Below are 18,508 nucleotides of genomic sequence, written 5' to 3'. Positions count from 1 at the left end.
CTGGGATCGAGCCCCACATCGGGCTCCCTGCTCAGGGGGAAGCCTGCTTCTCCCTCTCCCACTCCCCCTGCTTGTGATCCCTCTCTCGCTGTGTCTCTCTCTGTCAAATAAATAAAATCTTTAAAAAAATAAAATAAAATTCCCTTCCCCCACCCAGACTTATGAATCAGAATATCTCGAGGGTCGGTCCCATGAATCTGCATTTTAGCAAGCATCCGACTGAGGGGCCCGATGCAGCCACCCCAGTTTCCATCTGGGGACTGTGACGGGGAACCATCCACGGACCCGTGCCCCGGGGCGGGGGGGGGGGGTGCTCAGCAGCATCATTCTCTTGCCCAGCCCCTCCCCAAGGACAAGCCCAGAAACCCTGCCACCTCGCGTCCCCATTTGACCGCAGTCCTCACGCTTGGGGCTCTGTCCTCTCTTCCAGGAGGAATCTGCATCTGCGGAGACCATTGCAAATGTACAACTTGCAACTGTAAAACATGCCGGAAAAGTGAGTTACACTGAGCGGGGATGTGGCTGGCCGGAAGCTAGGAAAGTCTGTTCCCTCCCTTCCCAACCCACCAGCCACGGTGGGATGAGGCGGGTTCTGGAGGCCTCGGACCCATTTGAGAGGGATCTGAAATGAACAGCTGAGCCGAGGCCTCGGGCAAAGCTCCTGAGGGGGGCAGCCTCACCTGGGGGTGAGGGCGTCCACTGGGTTGTGGGTGCTCGCGGAAGAAGAGGGCTGTGGGGAGGTCCTGCTATGCCCAGTGCCGGAAGGGACGGAGCACTGACCTAGAGTCAGGAGCTCTGGGTTTTAGTTTCAGATCTGCCACTGACCAGTGACCTTGAGCCAGCCCCTTCCCCTCGCTGGGGCAGCCGGTAGACTCCTGATGACCCCTGAGATCCCTCCTGGCTCTAGCATCCCACAGCTTGCTGCCCCGGGGTTTTCTGCTAATGTGGATTGAAGCCTGTGGCCTGCTCTGCCCTTCCTGCTTTCTCTTAAGTGGTGGGAGAGGACGTGGTAAGAGGGGGGCGTTGACCCCCAAACTGACCTGTCCATCTCCTGAACCCTTCCAGGCTGCTGTCCTTGCTGCCCCCCGGGCTGTGCCAAGTGTGCCCAGGGCTGCATCTGCAAAGGGGGCTCGGACAAGTGCAGCTGCTGCCCCTGAAACACATCCGTTGTGCTGGGAGCCAAGGCCCAGGAGGCGTCTGTACAGTGCCTTAGTCGAGAAGTTGGAATTATTGTACAATATAGGTTATGCTTTTTATATATTTGCTCAGATGCGGTGTGGGTCACCTTCATGTAAAGGGCTTGAAAAATAAAGGTTTCGCTCATGGTTGTCTGGTGGCTCAGAGCAGTGTTTTGCCCTAACCCAGCAGGACCGAGAAGGGCTGACACCATTGCGTACGGTAAGCGTCAGCCTGCACCCCTTCTGCAGGTGGCTGCTAACCGCAGGAGCCGGCAACTCTGCCTCAGGGGGCTTCCTCCGGCTGTGGGGAGCTTGCTTGAGGCATGCACAGAGCAGCCCAGGAGTACTGGGGAGTCAACACCCCTGGGGACAGCCCTTAGCTGACAACAAACAGGAGTCAGTGGATAAACACCCCCCCCCAGCATCTCTACCCTTAGGGTGGGACAAATCTGAGACGGGTTCCACACCATGCCCCAGAAGTCCCCAGCAGCGCAGGGCTCCAATAGCCCATGGCGGTACCCCGCTCATTAACATACCCCATATTGGCTCCCTTCCTTCCCTGCCTCACTTGTCCATTTTCCTCCCAGTGCTTCCTGGGATCCCCACCCAATGAAACCTCTTGAACAGGGTCTGCTTTGGGACTAACTGATCTTAGCCGGGCTCTCCTGGCATAATGTTGGCCCAGAATGCCTTGTGTGAAGAGTGCTGTTTAAAGAACTTCCATGCTGGGGGCGCCTGGGTGGCTCAGATGGTTAAGCGACTGCCTTCGGCTCAGGTCATGATCCTGGGGTCCCGGGATCGAGTCCGCATCGGGCTCCCTGCTGAGCAGGGGGTCTGCTTCTTCCTCTGACCCTCCCCTCTCTCATGCTCTCTCTCTCTCAAATAAAATCTTTAAAAAAAAAAAGAACTTCCGTGCTGAATCAGCCATGAACTCCTAGCGAAGGATGTTTGTGTGCATCTAAAGAAAATCCCCAAGGCCAAGGCACCAAGGGCATTCGCTCCCTGGTTTGGGTATTTGGGCCCACTCTGGACTGGGTTGATGGAACAGACAGAGACCAGGAGAAAGTGATGCTGTTCCCTGTTGCAGTTCACAGAAGTCAATGTAAAGAGAATCCAAGGTCTCTACCCACCTCCCTGAGATTGCTGACACACATCAGAGCTTTCGCCTGCTCTGGCACAAGTCCGACTAAGCTTGATGACTGTCGGTGCTGCCATTATGTATGATACAGCCCTTACAATGCACCAGCCACTGTGCTGAGCCTTTCACACACACTCATTTAGTCCCCAGGGTAGCCCTGCAAAAGGGTGGGTTGTATAGAGGAATCCTTGATTTTTTAAAAAAAATCTCTTATTTTTAAATAGGTCTACATGCACAATGTACAAAATACAAAAGATCCATAGGGTATAAGTCTCCCCACCTTAGCGCCCCAGCCCCTCCTCCTCAAGAAATGACAGTAAGCACTTAACTTGTGTAACACTCCGGTGTCCCTGCCCGTACAAGCACATATGACATGCTGCCTCGCACGCACACGGCAGTGTCCTATGTACCTGGGGAAACTATGTGTTTTCCCTTATATAGTTAACTCTCTGCCAAGTCCTTTTTTCCACATAAGAGAGAAGAGTAAGTAGAGGAAAAAATAGGAAGATTGAACCACAAAAAAAAATACGGTGACAAAACAAGAATTAGTGGATGAAACACAGTAGGAGACAAAGAGAAAACTCTACACAAGTCTCTCCCACGGCAGAGTCACCGCTGAGCCTAGCACCTGCCAGGGACCGTGCAGAGCAGGGACCATAAACATCTATAAGAAGCACTGACAACAGGGTCGCCTGGGTGGCTCAGTTGGTTAAACCGCTTCCTTCAGCCCAGGTCATGATCCCAGGGTCCTGGGATCGAGCCCCACATAGGGCTCCCTGCTCATGCAGGAAGCCTGCTTCTCCCTCTGCCTGCCACTCCCCCTGCTTGTGCTCTCTCCCTCTCCCTCACTCTCTCTCGCTCCGCATGTGTGTAAAAAAAATAAATCTTAAAAAAAAAAAAAAAAGCACTGACAACAGTGAGCCTTCCTCTCCCTAAAAATGCCCATATAAATACCTCCACTCAACTTTACATGTGATCTTAGGGAACTCCCGAACCCACTGAGCCATCTCTGGATCTGCACGAGATCTGAGTTAGGCATCTATGGTCCATGCATGCTGTTATTTAAAAGAATAAAGTGGTCTATTAATAGATTAAAATATTAAGCACCTACTACCTGCCAGGTACTGGGCCCCACCTCTCCCCTGCATTATTTTCATTTTAATCGTCACAACATGACCTCACGAAAGTCATTACTGTTAATCAACTCCGTCTTCCCCAGAGGGGAAAACCAGGGCTCACAGAGGTTATGTGACTCGCCCAAGGCTACACAGCTAGTTTATAGAATTGAGATTTCGAATCCAGATTTACAGACTCCAAAGCTGTGCAACTGAGAGCAAGTGGAGATGCAGAAACAACCTAGTACAAGGACCGAGGTGAAGGCTGCAGTCCCTGGAGGCTGGTGCTGCGGAGGGGAAGGAGAGACTCGGTCCCCTCTCACCCACAAGACCACCCCCAGCAGAGTGTGGATAACTCAAGCTCTGTGGTGGCGTTCATGCTGCCAAGGGCCTGAAAGCAGGGCCCAGCGGAGGCTGGGAGCAGCTGTCAACTCCGCCAGCCTATGTCCAGGTGGCCATCAGAGAGCAGCAGTCTTTTTGTTTTTCCTCGCATTTTGAATTGCCTTTCCCCCCTTGCTATTTGTGGGACAGTAGAATATGTACTGGCTTCTTTCCTTATCTTCTGTACAACTGTCATTCTGGGGTCTCTTTTCATTGTTCTCCTAGGCTAGACCCATTGCTACTTGGGTCCCCCATCGTCCTCTATCTTGGGCTCCTTTCTATTTTGCTGAAGTACCTCCTCAAGCAATTTTTGTTGTTGTTACCAAAAGAATGGATTCCCTAAATGTCAGAAAACACCTTTATTTTTCCCTCATGCCTGTTTGATAGTCTGGCTGGGTATCAAATTTTAAGTTCAATATAATTTTTTCTTAGCACTTTTGAAGGCAGTGCTGCATTATCTTCCAACGTTTGGTGTTGCTGCTGGGAACACCAGCATGACCTGCCCTTTCTTTTTCTTTTTTTTTTTTTTAAAGATTTTATTTATTTATTTGACAGACACAGAGATAGCGAGAGCAGGAACACAAGCAGGGGGAGTGGGAGAGGGAGAAGCAGGCTTCCCGCTGAGCAGGGAGCCCGATGCGGGGCTCGATCCCAGGACCCCGAGATCATGACCTGAGCCAAAGGCAGACGCCCAACGACTGAGCCACCCAGGCGCCCTGCCCTTTATTTTTCACTGGGTGCTTTTGAGAAATTTCTCAGGCTTTTTGCAATCCTCTTATTGACCTTTTAAAAATTTTGGTCCATCATATTTTAATACATTAAGAGCTTCTTCTCTGAACATTTACCATAATACCTTATTTGTTTAAGTCCTTTCCTGAATCTCTCCGATGTGTGGGAAGTTTTTTTTAAATGTTTGTTAAGTTTCCTCTTTCTTGAACTATTTCTGGCGCGAGCCAAGCTACTCATGCTGTTTGACAAAGTCCAAGCATGAGGGACAATCCTGAAAAATCAGGAGACTCCACAGCTGGCTCCTGCTACTTCCTTTCATTTTATTTGCGGCAATCTTTATAATCAATTCTGGGGTTTCATGATACAATGATTTATAAATTTAGTTATGTCTATGCAAGCAATCATAATGAAACTGATTCCAAAAAGGCCCACGATGGGCCAAGAAGTGAAAATACCCAGTGTCCTCCAATCTGTAAGGGAGCTGTTGGATCCAGGCCCGGTAAAAATTCCTATTGATGAGATTCCTCAGGCACCTCCCTGAAACATTAGAAAAATCTCATGACATTCCACAGGACAGGAACCTCCCTGTGTTGTATACAAAACAGGAGGCCACCTTTGGTATGCCCCTCGAGGCAAGCCCCTGGTGTAGGATAACTTCCTTGCCCCTACTCCCATTCCCTATACTGGAGTTGATAACGAGGGCATAAACAAATGGTGTAAGATTAAAGGAACAAAGGGTGCGGGCATCATCTGACAGCCTCTGGGAAAGGAGTGATCCTCCGTGGTGTCTACGGAGCAAGGACAAGAGACCTATAGCAATGGAAGAAGTACTTTGATAAGATAGGGTGCGCCCATTGTAAGCTGCCTTTGGAGAAAGTAGATAACCTTCATAGGTCACGCTGTTTTCTAAATCCTAAATGATGGCGATAAAATAAGATCACATGGAAGAATGGAAAAACAAGAAAACACTAATGAATAAAAAGAGTCCCTCCGAGGCTATCGGGCGGGAGACGCTCGCAACCGGATCGTGTGTCCGTGTCTCCTCACTGCCGCCGCCGCCCTTTCCTTCAAGGACCCTTCCCCCGCTGGAGCTGCACTCCGGCATATTTCTGCTTTTCTGAGCTGTAAGCAGGCTCTGTGGGTGTCAGTGAGGTTTGCTGACTGGTAGACTTGGTTTAGCACGCCCAGGTGGGGAGCCAGCCGGCAGGTGTGACCCACCCCTCAGGGCCAAAACCAAAAGGGCCCTCCTCTGACCCCATTCTGCAAGCCCTAGCCCCTCCTAGACTGGTTACGCCATTTCTTCAGAGACATCTCACAGCCTCAGCCTGCGGGCAACTGGCAGGGTTGTACAAGGAGGGGGAAAGGAGGCCAACCTGATGAGTACGTGGTAGGCTACAGCCACTTCTTCCCTCGGTCCCCATCCTGGTTTCTGAGACCACTTCCTCTTCCGCTATCCCAGCCTGACTCCCCCAACCCCCCCAAAACCAAGTAACACAGAACCCCCATAGACTTCTCTCCTTTTTGATCTGAGCTGTGGCTTCCTCTCCGCCCATTTACTCATCAATGTGATTTGACCAATTCCAGTATTGCAGAAAAATCTGGTAACCTCTGGCCCACTGATGTGCTGTCCGAGTCATCCTCCCCCGCACCGATTCTCAGCTCTTTTATTAGTTTGTCTTGTCCTTCCTTTTTTTTTTTTTTTTTTTTTAGTTTCTTTCAGTGGAGTCTCAGGAGAAAGAAGAGGTAAATGCACGTATTCCGTCTCCCATCTTGAGCCCCAAATTCCAGGCTAGGCTTCTTAGTTGGATTATGATGTCCATTCTGCAGGCGAGAAAAGTAAGACTCGGAGAAGTTAAGGTTCTCTCCCCAAACTAAGGCAGGACTAGGTGAGAGACAGACGCTTGGAGACCGCGGGGTAAGACAAGTTGGGGAAAAGGCCAAAGCCCAGAGTGAGCAGACTAGTTACAGGCGGCCATGAGGGGTGGAAACTTGAGCAGTGCAAGGAAACACCAAGAAAACAGATTTTTACATCAAGAAAAAAAGAGCTTTCTCAAGGAGGAGGTGCCCGGAGCAGAAAGGGGCTGTGTCAGGAGGCTGACACATCACGGATTGTGTTCTTGTGCTGCCTAAGGGACAATGAGAGGCTGTGACAGTCTGCACCTGCTCGGGACAGGCTCCCACTTGGATGGAAACCAGAGGAAGCCTTGATGGGGAATGAAACGCAGGGCACAGGACGAGGAAGGAAGTTCCTCACGCGGACTGCAGGGGACGCTCGACGTCCAGATGCAGGTGCGGAGGCGTTCGCTCTGAGCCCGGCGCCAGAGTTGAGGTCGCTATTCCCGCGTCAGTCTGGCGGCGTCTGGGGCCCAAGAGATGCCAGAAAGGACTTGCAACCTCAGACGAGGCTGCAGGTAAGATAAATCAGGCCAAATTCTCCAAGGGTCGGTTAGGTGTAAAAAGCCCTTCACAATGTGTAAAGCACCCAGATTCACAGGATGTGAGGCTTTTAAAATAATTTGGCAATGTGGGTCCAAGAACCATGAAATCCTTATTTGTCCCAGTAGCTTCACTTCTAGAAAGCTGTCTAAAGAATTCGTCACAAATTCGGGGGAAAATAAAAAAAGCCTCACTCCCACGAAAAGATTCGCTGCAGTACCATCTACAATTGTGAAAAACTGGAAAGGGCCTCAAGTCTATGAGATCGTTCAAGTACGCTGCGGCGGCACTCACAACAGGATATGATACAGCCACGAAAAATGCAAAAACGCAGGAAATAATTATGGCAAAATCTGCTACAAATTAGGTGTGCAGTCATTTATTTTGAAAAAGAAGCTACACAGAATCAAACTATGGAAATGAAAATACGCTACAGTGTTAACAGTGGTTGTGTTCAAATCACAGATAAAAGATAATTTTTACTTTTCCTTCTTTTTTCTTGGTCTTTCTGGATTTTCCAAATTTTACTGAAGTAGCACATTTTTTAAAAAATAAATACTGTTTGGGCACCTGGGTGGCTCAGATGGTTAAGCATCTGCCTTCGGCTCAGGTCATGATCCCAGGGTCCTGGGATCGAGTCCCGCATGGGGCTCCCTGCTCAGCAGGAAGCTTGCTTCTCCCTCTGCCTCTTTCTGTCTCTCTCTGTCTCTCATGAATAAATAAAAGCTTTAAAAAAAAAATAAAAATAAATAAATAAATACTGTTTGACAAGGGGGAAAAATGTATCCTTTGAGCCAGACATTCTACTGTAGGGAATGTTGTATCCTCAGGAAAAAATCATGAATATACACACAAAAAGCCACCAAGATGTTTGCCACATCACGGGTTATAACAGTGAAGATTTGGAAATGACAAAAGTGTGTCTGTGTAGGAGACCATTAAATAAATTGTGTAATGAACCTACTAAAATAAAAGTGTAGAAGTGAAATTGATTTCATGGGCAGATGGTCATAACCTGATAAGGAAAAAGTCATTTATAAATCAGTGTATACTGTAGGCTTCTGCTTTTATATTTGAAAGAATTATATAGATTTTTTAATTTTTCAAAATTTCTGCAATAAACAAGGAAGAAGAGGAAGAGGGAAGCTAGACCCAGATGTTTTTGAATCTGAGGTACAGGTGGCCTGAATTGTACAATTTATTTTTAAAGTTTTGTGGGGTTTTTTTGTTTTTTGTTTGTTTGTTTGTTTGTTTGACAGAGAGAGACACAGCGAGAGAGGGAACACAAGCAGGCTTCCTGCCGAGCTGGGAGCCTGATGGGCTCGATCCCAGGATCAGGACCTGAGCCAAAGGCAGACGCTTAATGACTGAGCCACCAAGGTGCCCCAGTACGAATTATTTTTAGAGGTAAGGATGGGACAGGGTACTTGAAATTGAAACAGTCTTGGAAAGTTTGGGCCACGTGACCACAATACACGTTGGCTCAATGGAGGCTTCCCTCCCTCTCCATGCCCAGCCTCACCATCCACCTTCCCTGGCAAGTGCTCTCACTTACTTTCTCATATTTCAGTTCCCAAACACCTTCGACAAGGAGGCAGGGCGAGGCCTGACTATCCACATCTGCCAGAGGATGAATCAGAGGTCCAAAGATGCAAGCTGGGGATAAGGCAAGGGTTCTGATTCCCCTGGCTCCCTTCCCTCCGTGGCTGAGTTGCTAAAAAAACCGTCCTGGATTTGTTATAGGATAAAGTAAAGCAGGGTTTCTCAATCTTTGCACTATTGACATGTTAGGCCAGATCATTCTTTTGTGGGGAGGTTAATCTGGGCATTGAAGGATGCTTTAGGAGCATCCTTGGCCTCTACCCATTTGATGCCAGCACCATGATAACCACCACCACCAGCATCACGTTGTGACAACCAGAATGTTCTCAGACATTGCCAAATATCCCTGGGGGAAAACTGTTGACCGTGGAGAACCACTGAAGTAAGGTGAGATGTGAGACAGAACTTTAATGCTAGGTCAGGCTGCTCTGGGGTGGTTTCTGGGAGAAGGCGATGCTGCCTGTCCCCAGACCTGGGCAGTGGGTAGTGGGGGAGCGGGGATCTAATGGGGAAGGGAGAGAGGGGAGATTGGTTTATGCAGAAAGCATGGGCACCACCATGTCATGTACCCTCCCAGCAGCACTTAGCTTACTATGTGTGGATTTTTTTTTTTTTAAGATTTTATTTACGTATTTTGAGAGTGAGAGAGAGAGAGCACGAGGCGGGTGGAGGAGAAGGAGCAGATGGAGAGGGAGAAGCAGGCTCCCCAATAAGCAGGGAGCCCGATGTGGGGCTCGATCCCAGGACCCTGGGATCATGACATGAGCCAAAGGCAGACGCTTAACCGCCTGAGCCACCCGGGTGCCCCATATGTGTGGATTTCTTATGAAATGCCTCGTTGCCCAGATAGTGGGTTCTCAGAAAAGACAGACGTTGTCATTGTCCTGCTCCCCTTCGTACCTGCCATTCCTAACACAATGTGTGGCTTAAGGCAGTGTTCAATAAATGTTTGTGGTAGAGAAGGAGAGAATTTACCACCACGTTGCTCATTACACAAAGCAGGATGCCGGGGGCCACAGGGTAACTTCATTAAGACATATGTAATTTAACCTGACTCTTCACGACCCAGCCTTCAAGAGGTCCCATAAAAAAGCGTGAGCCCAAAGTCAGACTCCTAGTTCTCACATTGATTCCTTCACGCAGCATTCAAAGACATTTCAGGTGCGCAGGGAGCTTTGCTAAGCATAGAAGGGAGGAGACGCAAGAACCTCCTCGCTCAGCCTCTGCCTTTAGGGACCTCAGAGTGTGTCAGGGAGACTATTGGACTACCCTCTCCCCTCTCCTCCAGGGAGGAAAATATGTAGACAAAACCCCATAGAAGTTCCAAGAAGGATGGGTAAGTCCAGCTACAGGCAGGAGTGAAGACTGTCTGGAGGAGGGAGGCATCGAAGCACTGTTTGCTGAGCACCTGGGACGTCTTCAGCAATGTGCGTGAAGAATCTCCTGAATGTTCACCATAGCCAAAGCGGTAAGGAGTGTGATTATCCCCAGTGAATAGCGGAGGGAAACTGGTGAGATTCAAAATCAGGTCTGTCTGATGCCAAAGCCAGTCTTCACTGGCTGCATTTTAGGAAGAAGATTCTGGCAGGAGTGTCAGGGTGGTCTGGGATACGTGAGCAGTGCAGGACCCCCATTATCCTGATGTGGGAGCCCAGCAGACACCCAGCGTGTCTCCTGCAGTTTGGGGGCCCTGAGGGCTTTCTCCTGATGCCCCAGCTAAAATGGACCCTTCCCTCGTCATAACCTTCTCCCCCTAGAGCCATGGAGCTCCTGCCCCCACCACGCTCAAGAGCTTCCGCGAGGGATGGCCCTTGAACTCCAACCCACCGATGCCCAAATCAGCTCAGCTTGGGCCCTGACTTTAATGATTCCCACTCCCCCCCCCCCGGGCCCCTCATTGAGAGGAGATGGGCAGCCCCTTGGGGAAACTCTGCATTACAGTCCTTAGAGCTCGGAGTAAACCCCAGGAACCAAGGTATTGGCACAGTTGCTGGGGTCAACCTGGCCAATGTCTAAAACCTGCAAGCTCAGAGGCTGCCTTTCCCCGCCTTCTCCTCCAACACTTTCCATCCCACGAGTGATCAGAGAGAAGAACAGAATCTTCCCGTGGCCTTTAGAGCCCACGCAAAAGGTGCCAATGCCTGGCTGGGAAGGATGCAGGAGAGCAGGAGAGAAGGATCCCGAAGCCACGTTGGACGTGAGCGCTCAAGAGATTGGCCTCATGTAGGGCAGTATTTCCCTGATTGCTGTCCTTCGAGAACCACCTACTCGATTTTAGGCATAATCACATATCATCTGGTCTATTATTATACTTAAATTTATTTTAAAAGGAGGTCTTGTAGCACTACTGTAGAGGAGAAACTGAATCATTTGCCACAAACAGGAGGTAACCATGGAGATAGAGGATTAAATTTCTAGCTAACTTGTTCCACGGCAGGCTGAGGCTCCCTCCCCATTCTTACTCTGCCTCTTTACCTTCTCTGTGAGCCCCGGCCCCTTCTGCTGCTTCAGCTGCCCCTGGATACAGTTGCTCACTCAACATTCTTCTACTAATAAAGCCGTATCTCTCCAAGAAACGACTTTACTTGCAAAGAAGCACATTTGCAAATTCCTTCAGCACACCACTATTTGCCCAGGATCCTAAACTCTCGGTCAATTGTTCGGTTCCAGGATAGTAATTTAGGAGACCCTCTGAGGGCAATGCAACATCCCAGTGCAGCACTGAATCAAGATCGACCCAGGGGTGGGACTTGGTGGACTCCTTGCTTCTTTCTGAGGTCATCTCAGAAGATGAGCTAACCCAGGGGCTCCAAATGGCTTCCTCTGAGGCTCAATCCCGAGGAAGTCTGAGAGGCCTGAGGGGGAAGGAGGGGACAGCTCTGGCTGAGTGTGTTGACATGCACATTTCACTGGCAGGGTAAGTCCTAGATACTGAAGCCTTGAGGGCTACGGGCAATGCGGACCTGGGGCCAGAGTAGCCTTAGGCAACATGAAAACAAACAGGAAATCAACGGCAATGCTAGAGCTGGTGAGCTCTGTCATCTGAAACCGCATGAAGCCAATGTTGAGAACCAACCTGGACTTCCCATTAAATACCTCGATAGATCACACCATAGCGTCTCCTGAGACTCTTGGTCGTCTTCCGCTTTTCTCCTCTTTCACCACTACTGATGCTTAGACTCACAGACCAACACAGGGGGGACCCGCAAAGCCTGGAGGAACCAGCTAGCTCCACCCCTCAGATGAAGCCATTTGGAGGCCCCTGGGCCTAGCTCATCTTCTGGGGGAGGGAGGGTTTCCAACCAACATTTGGAAAGTGCTGATCCAGCTCTGATTGAGAACAGAGGCTCACTCTGCATGGGGGATATTTGGAGCAGTGCTCAGGTTCTGCTCCAGAGTCAGCAAAACCAAAGTCTGAAAGCTCACCAGACCTGCCTTCCTTGGGAGGCAGCCTAGGGATCACCTCTAAAGAGGGAGGGATGCAGGTCCTAAGGGGGCATCTCCTTGAAAGAAGTGGAGCTAGGGTTGGACAGGTGATAAGAACACTTTGCGAGGGCTTATGGGGGAACGTCCATTCTTGGGCAGGCAGTGGATTTCCCCTCCCACCTCCACCTTTCCAACGTTTTATTGCAGGGATCCTGGAATTCATTTCTCCCTTTCTTTCTCCCTCCCTCCCTTCCTTCCTTCCTATTATTCTCTTTTTTTAAAAACTCTTGTCTCTAGGAACACCTAGGTGGTTCAGGTCCTGATCTTAGGACTGAGCTCCACATGGGATCCCTGCTCACTGGGGAGTCTGCTTGCCCCTCTCCCTGTGCCCCCTCCCCCCGTGTGCTCTCTCACTAGCTCTCTCTCTTTCAAATAAATAAAAGCTTAAAAAAAAAAAACAACCAAAAAACTCTGTCTCTAGATAAGCCTGGTCCCTAGGAAGCCCACTGCAACTCTGTGAAAGGTGCTTGCACCACCAGCAGGTGAAGCGAGGCCTCTCCACGGGGGGTCACCAGGTGACTGACTGTCTGAAATGCCACCATTAGCAATTCTTTCTTCTACTTCAATAGCCCTTGACGGGTTATCCAATGCTTCCCTTTGCTCCCCAGTTTCCTGGGGATTAAGTGTGTTCATTTGCTGAGCAAGGCCAGTGAGGCTCAAAGGAAGGAAGTGATCCAGCTTCTGGTGGCCGCGGGCTACATCACTCCGATCTCAGTCTCCTGTGGTCACATGGCCTCCTCCTCTTCTGTCTATTCTCTGTGTCTTACAAGGACAATTGTCATTGGATTTAGGGCCCAATCCAGGATGATCCTCTCTCGAGATCCTGAATCGAATGGCATCTACAAAGACCATTAGTCCAAATAACGTAATAGTTAGAGGTTCTGGGATTTGACATGGATATCTTTTGGGGGCCTTTTCTTCAGCCTACCACAGGCACAAGGGACTCCACGGAAGGAAAAGATAAAAGGAGAGTTGCTGGGATGCAGCCACTTAGCACCACCACCCGGTTCGCCGCAGGACTCTCCCCGTCACCCCAGCCCTGTCCTTCAGGCTTCCCAGAGCCCCGCCCCTCCCAAATCCAGTTTGCAAGGCCCTTCCATTGGTGTTATGATTCTTTTCCCATTTCGTGGGGGATGAGGGAATGGGGCCCTACAGCAGCAGGGTGCTCACCACCCCATTTGGATGAATCGGGCGCCCCAGAATGCTAGAATAAGAGGAGATGAGAGGCAGGGGAGGGCTGGGGAACGTGCAGCGCCGCTTTCTGAGGGGGTAAGGGCGCACTTTCCTCCGGGGACCGCTGCCGCGGAAGGACGCGTCCCCATCGTCCCCATTGGCGCTCACGGCCGCGCGCACACGGACGAGCGGGGAGTGTCGCCCCTGCGCACGCAGTGGGAAGGGGGCCCCGCAGGGGAGTCGGGGAGCACGCGCGCGCACCGTGCACACGGCAGCGGGCGGGGAGGGTTGACGGGGGAGGGGGGTCCGCTGCCGCAATGCGCGCCTCCGCCGAGGCCCAAGTGCCCAGATGGAGAGAGGGGGCGCCGTGCGCGAGCGGGCTGTGCTTGCGCGCCCCCGCCTGGGGCTATAAAAGCCTCGCCACCTGCTGCCACTAGTGCGTCCAGTTGCCCGGAGAAGCCAGTTCACCTCCTCCAGCGGCAGCTCCTCTGGACATGGACCCTGAGACCTGCCCTTGCCCTACTGGTGAGCCCCCGCCCCCAGCCCGCGGCACACCGCGCCCCTGACTTGCAAAGAATCCCACGCCCTACGGACCCGCTCAAGGACATTTGGGGGAAGGGATCCTCCCTGTTTGCCATTTTTAACCTCGTCGAAGGGTGGACGTGGCTATATCCCAGAGGGCGCTGAGGTTTGACACCCCATCTCCTCCTTTAGGCCTGGCCGCACCCCAGTTTTAGCACATTTAACCCTTCCTGTGGCGTCCCCCCCCTCTAGGTGGTTCCTGCACCTGCGACGGCTCCTGCAAGTGCGAGGGGTGCACATGCACCTCCTGCAAGAAGAGTGAGTGTGGGGACCCCCCCGCCCCTGCCCCCTCTGCTCCCTGAAGTCAGCATCTCCCTACGCAAGATGGAGAGACCCCGAGGCCCCCTATTACGTTGCTTTTGACACTGGGACAGAATCACCTGGGGAGACCATAAGATGCAGTCGCCCAGGCCCCACCCCCAGTGATTGGAACAGTAGGCCTGGGGCAAGATGTTTTTGTAAATCCCTGGCTTCTCATGGGGAGCTGGGATGGAGAACCCCAACCCTGGTCCAAACCCTCACCTCCAAACCTCAGTGCCTGGGGAAGCCGGTGGCGAGGCTGGGGGCCAGCTCTGGAGTTATGGTCCCTTGGTCCCTCTCAGGCCTTTGAGGATCCCCTCAATGTGACCTCCCCCAGTCTCCCCAGGAGCAGTGTAATATGCTCGGTGAGTAGGAGGTGGGAGGAAGGCTCCCTTCCTCCTTGGTGTATAAGACTAACCATAGATCCTCCCACCGGTCTCCTGGAACCCCTACACTTCTATCATCTCGGCTCCTCCAAGTTTATCCTTCAAGTCCCTTTTCAAGGCCGTTGGCCCTGTGATGCTTCCTCCTTACGGTCCGGCACTACCTCCACCATCCCCGGGACTCCCCCGCATCCACCGAAAGGGCTGTGGGCTACTTCCCGGACACTCCTCCCCCGTGGTAGCCCAGCATGCAGCTGGCACACCATAGATGCTGAGTCACACCGGGTGTGAGACTAGGACGGGGGCAGCGACTAGGCCCCTAGCACCGCTCCTTGTCCCCCTCCCTTTGGGTGGAGTCCGATGCAGGGAGAGGCCATCAGCCTGGTGGCTCCTGATCTTATCTGCAGGCTGCTGCTCATGCTGCCCCGCAGAGTGTGAGAAATGTGCCAAGGATTGTGTGTGCAAAGGTGGAGAGGGAGCAGAGGCCGAGGCTGACAAGTGTAGCTGCCGCCAGTGAGGATGCGCCCCTCTGTGTGAACCGCGTGTGAAGAGAGCTGGGTGGCCCAGTGCCACCTCTCCTGTGGTGGCTGTGTCCCCTTCCTCTGCCAGCCCCTGGCAAGTGACAATAAATCCCATGAATGGTCTAAGCCAAGGACTGGTCTCTTCTTAAAGGGGAAGGATGTGGGGGTAGGGGGAGTCTAATCTGAGGGAACTGCCCCGTTGAAAAGTGAAATCCTGAGACATGGCCACTGTTCTGCTTGGGGTTGGGAGGGAGCTCTAGGCACCCCCCCCCCCAACCTTCAAATGGCACTTGAGCCTCCTACTAAGTCAAGCTCAAATCGGGGGACAGGGAGACCAGACCCATATGCTGGTCTCTTGCTCCCACCTGTCAACTTCATGTTCTTCATCTGTACAGCGGGGTTGGGGGGGAAGTTAAATCACAGTCCCAAAGCCCTGTGATTCCTGTAATGTTCTAGTTGCTCCTGCAAAGCTGCCTGTTGTCAGAGCCATCAGAGGAGAGAGTCCAGGAGGCCCAGGGGCCTGTCTTGGCAAACTGTCAGCTGCGTTTCCAGGGTCACCACCCTGAATAGCCTGTCTCCCCGAAACAGATTGTTCAGCTCCTTTCAAATCATCTCCTTTGGCAGTTTGTCTCCAGCCCCTTTTTCTTCAAGGGCAAGTAGGGTAATAAGAGCTTTTATCCACTGTGGTTGTGATCCAGTCCTTGGTGAAAGAGAACACTCAGATCTACCTGGGCTGGCTGAGAAGGGAGAGACAGAATTCTGGGAGACAAGAGTTTCCCAGCAAGAGGTTACAATGCTGTAAACACATCGATTTTCCTCCAGGTTAGTTTTTCAGGACAGCTCATTCAAAAGCCCACCAGGATTTATTTTTAAGACCTAATAGGCTGTATAGAAAAATAGAGTTTGAGACAAACCAAACCAGTTCTGAAAAGGAACAGCAAAAAGGGTTTGCTCTAACCCACTAGCATTTCTTGTTCTAAAGCTCTAGGAAGTGATGTCAGCTCAGGAATAGATCCGTTGGACAGAGAGGAGGGTCCAAAAACAGACCCTGTGTAGCTGGGAGTAAGAGATGATCAGATTAGTGGCAAAAGGATACACTAGTCAGTGAGAAGCATTGGAACATTTGACTATCCTTTTGCATATTGTGTAAAAAGTATTTTCGATTGATTTAAATACCTAGGAGCAAAATCAAAGCTATAAAAGAATCAGAAGGGAAAAATAGGATGTTTTTCACCCTATTTTCATCCTATTTGCCCGATTCATCCAAATGGGGTGCTGAGCACCCTGCTGCTCTAGGGCCCCATTCCCTCATCCCCACCCTCCTGGGGTGGAGATGATTCTTTTAAATAAGACATAAAAGAAAAGATTGATACATCTGAGGACTTGTGCTAAGTCCTTTTAAGTACGTTACCTTACTTAATCCTTAAACTCTAAAAGAATGGTATGATGATTATACCCATTTTACAGATGGGGCAATAGAGGTGTGTTAAAAGATAAACTGAGGCATATGTGTTTATTTGAGCAAACATTGATCGAAACCAGGCAGTCTCCAGTCTGGCAGATAGAGAAAGGTGTTCCAAGGAGCACAAAATGAAAGACTTTTATAGGCAGAACAGAGCAGGACCAATGAAGTTATAATAGGACGAAAAAAGAAAAAGGACAAGAAGAAGAAAAAGAACAGGCTCAGGTCATGATCTCAGGGTCATTGCTTCTACCTTCCATGTAGCTAGAACATGGTAGAGTCAGGATTTGAACCTAGGCTAACTGACTAAAATCAGACCCTCAGACCTAACCATGCTTGTTTTCGTCCTTCTGGCTTGCCTTGTGTTACAAAACGCATCAGAACAAACCTGAATCACCTCACACTCATTACGATGATGTTTTTGTCGGTCGGAGCTACTATAACGAAATATCACAGACTGAGGAGCATACAAACAACAGAAATTTATTTCTCGCGTGTCTGGAGTGGAGAAGCCGGAGATCAGAGTGAAGGCCCTCTTCTGGGGCAAAGACTTCCTACAGCATGGCAGAAGGGACTAGGGAGCCCTGTGGGGTCTCTTTTATTTTTATTTTTTTTTTAATATATTTTTTTAAATTTTATTTATTTATTCCTGAGAGACAGAGGGAGAGAGAGAGAGAGAAGCAGAGGAAGAAGCAGGCTCCCAAGGAGCAGGGAGCCCGATGCGGGACTCGATCCCAGGACCCTGGGATCGTGACCTGAGCCGAAGGCAGATGCCTAACCATCTGAGCCACCCAGGCACCCCCTGTGGGGTCTCTTTTAGAAGAGCACTAATCTCATGCATGAGAGCTCCACCTCATGACCCAGGCACCTCCCAAAGCCCCAGGAGACACATTCAGACCATAGCAGATCACTACTATGAAAGAACAAAGTAACAAGTGTTGGCAAGGATGTGAAGAAACTGGAATCCTTGTGCTCCAGTGGTGGAAATGCAAAATGGTGCAGCCACTATGGAAACAGAATGGCAGCTCTTCAAAAAATTAAAGATGGAATTACCATAGAACCCAGCAATTCCACCTTTGGGTAATACCCAAAAGAAATGAAAGCAGGGTCTCAAAGAGATATTTGTAGACCCATGTTCATAGCAGCATTATTCACAATAGCCAAAAGGTGGAAGCAATGTAGGTATCCACTGATAGAAGAATGGGTAAACAGAATGTGGTATATACATACAGTGGAATATTATTCATTCACTGAAAGGAAAGAAGTTCTGGGCGCCTGGGTGGCTCAGTTGGTTAAGCAACTGCCTTCGGCTCAGGTCATGATCCTGGAGTCCCGGGATCGAGTCCTACATCGGGCTCCCTGCTCGGCGGGATAAATAAAATCTTAAAAAAAAAAAAGAAAGGAAAGAAGTTTTGATATATGCTACAACGTGAAGTTGTAAGCCAGTCACAAAAAAGACAAAACTGGGGGCACCTGGGTGGCTCAGTCGGTTAAGCATCTGACTCTTGATTTGGCTCAGGTCATGATTTCAGGGTGGTGGGATTGAGCCCCTCTACGAGCCCGGCTCAGCACGTGGAGTCTGCTTGTTCCTCTCTCTCTCTCTCTCTGTTACCCGCCCCCCACCCTGGCTCAGGTGCCATCTCTCTCAAATAAATAAATAAAACCTTTTGAAAAAATATTAGAGGAGAGATGCCTGGGTGGCTCAGTCAGTTAAGCGTCTGCCTTCAGCTCAGGTCATGACCCCAGGGTCCCGGGATTGAGCCCCGCATTGGGCTCCCTGCTCAACGGGGAGCCTGCTTTTCCTTCTCCCTCTACTGCTTTCCTTGCTTGTGCAAGCTCTCTCTCCATCAAATAAATAATCTTTTTAAAAAAAAAATGTTTAAGGGCGCCTGGGTGGCTCAGTTGGTTAAGCGACTGCCTTCGGCTCAGGTCATGATCCTGGAGTCCCTGGATCGAGTCCCACATCGGGCTCCCTGCTGAGCAGGGAGTCTGCTTCTCCCTCTGACCCTCCCCCCATCTCAT

The 18,508-nt window shown here is 50.5% G+C and overlaps 2 protein-coding genes across 7 annotated transcripts in view; both read left to right on the top strand.

Annotated features, from left to right (window-relative positions):
- Positions 1-1,303, top strand: part of MT4 (metallothionein 4) — a 34,552-nt gene extending 33,249 nt beyond the window's left edge. For all 6 annotated transcript variants that reach the window (XM_073884339.1, XM_073884340.1, XM_073884337.1 and 3 more), the window contains 2 exons: positions 431-496; positions 1,066-1,303. In XM_073884339.1, the coding sequence (XP_073740440.1) occupies positions 431-496; positions 1,066-1,157 (158 nt within the window). In that variant the 3' untranslated portion in view covers positions 1,158-1,303. The remainder of the gene's footprint in view (positions 1-430; positions 497-1,065) is intronic.
- A 12,264-nt stretch (positions 1,304-13,567) lies between these two features.
- Positions 13,568-15,150, top strand: MT3 (metallothionein 3). Its single transcript, XM_025852428.2, has 3 exons — positions 13,568-13,763; positions 14,013-14,078; positions 14,911-15,150. The coding sequence occupies exons 1-3, from the start codon at positions 13,733-13,735 to the stop codon at positions 15,018-15,020; spliced, it is 207 nt and encodes a 68-aa protein (XP_025708213.1). The 5' UTR covers positions 13,568-13,732; the 3' UTR covers positions 15,021-15,150.
- Positions 15,151-18,508: the final 3,358 nt, after the last annotated feature.

This window comes from Callorhinus ursinus, unplaced genomic scaffold, assembly GCF_003265705.2.
Source record: "Callorhinus ursinus isolate GAN/ISIS: 27379988/994484 unplaced genomic scaffold, GSC_fseal_2.0 scaffold56, whole genome shotgun sequence".
Lineage (NCBI taxonomy): Eukaryota > Metazoa > Chordata > Mammalia > Carnivora > Otariidae > Callorhinus > Callorhinus ursinus.
This window is presented reverse-complemented; position numbering and strand designations above follow the sequence as displayed.

Bases quoted from the DNA above. Each gene is read 5' to 3' on its own strand.
- MT3 (XM_025852428.2), top strand. From the start codon at position 13,733: ATGGACCCTGAGACCTGCCCTTGCCCTACTG. The intron at 13,764-14,012 runs GTGAGCCCCCGC...CCCCCCCTCTAG, and splicing joins GACCTGCCCTTGCCCTACTG to GTGGTTCCTGCACCTGCGAC. The intron at 14,079-14,910 runs GTGAGTGTGGGG...TCTTATCTGCAG, and splicing joins ATGCACCTCCTGCAAGAAGA to GCTGCTGCTCATGCTGCCCC.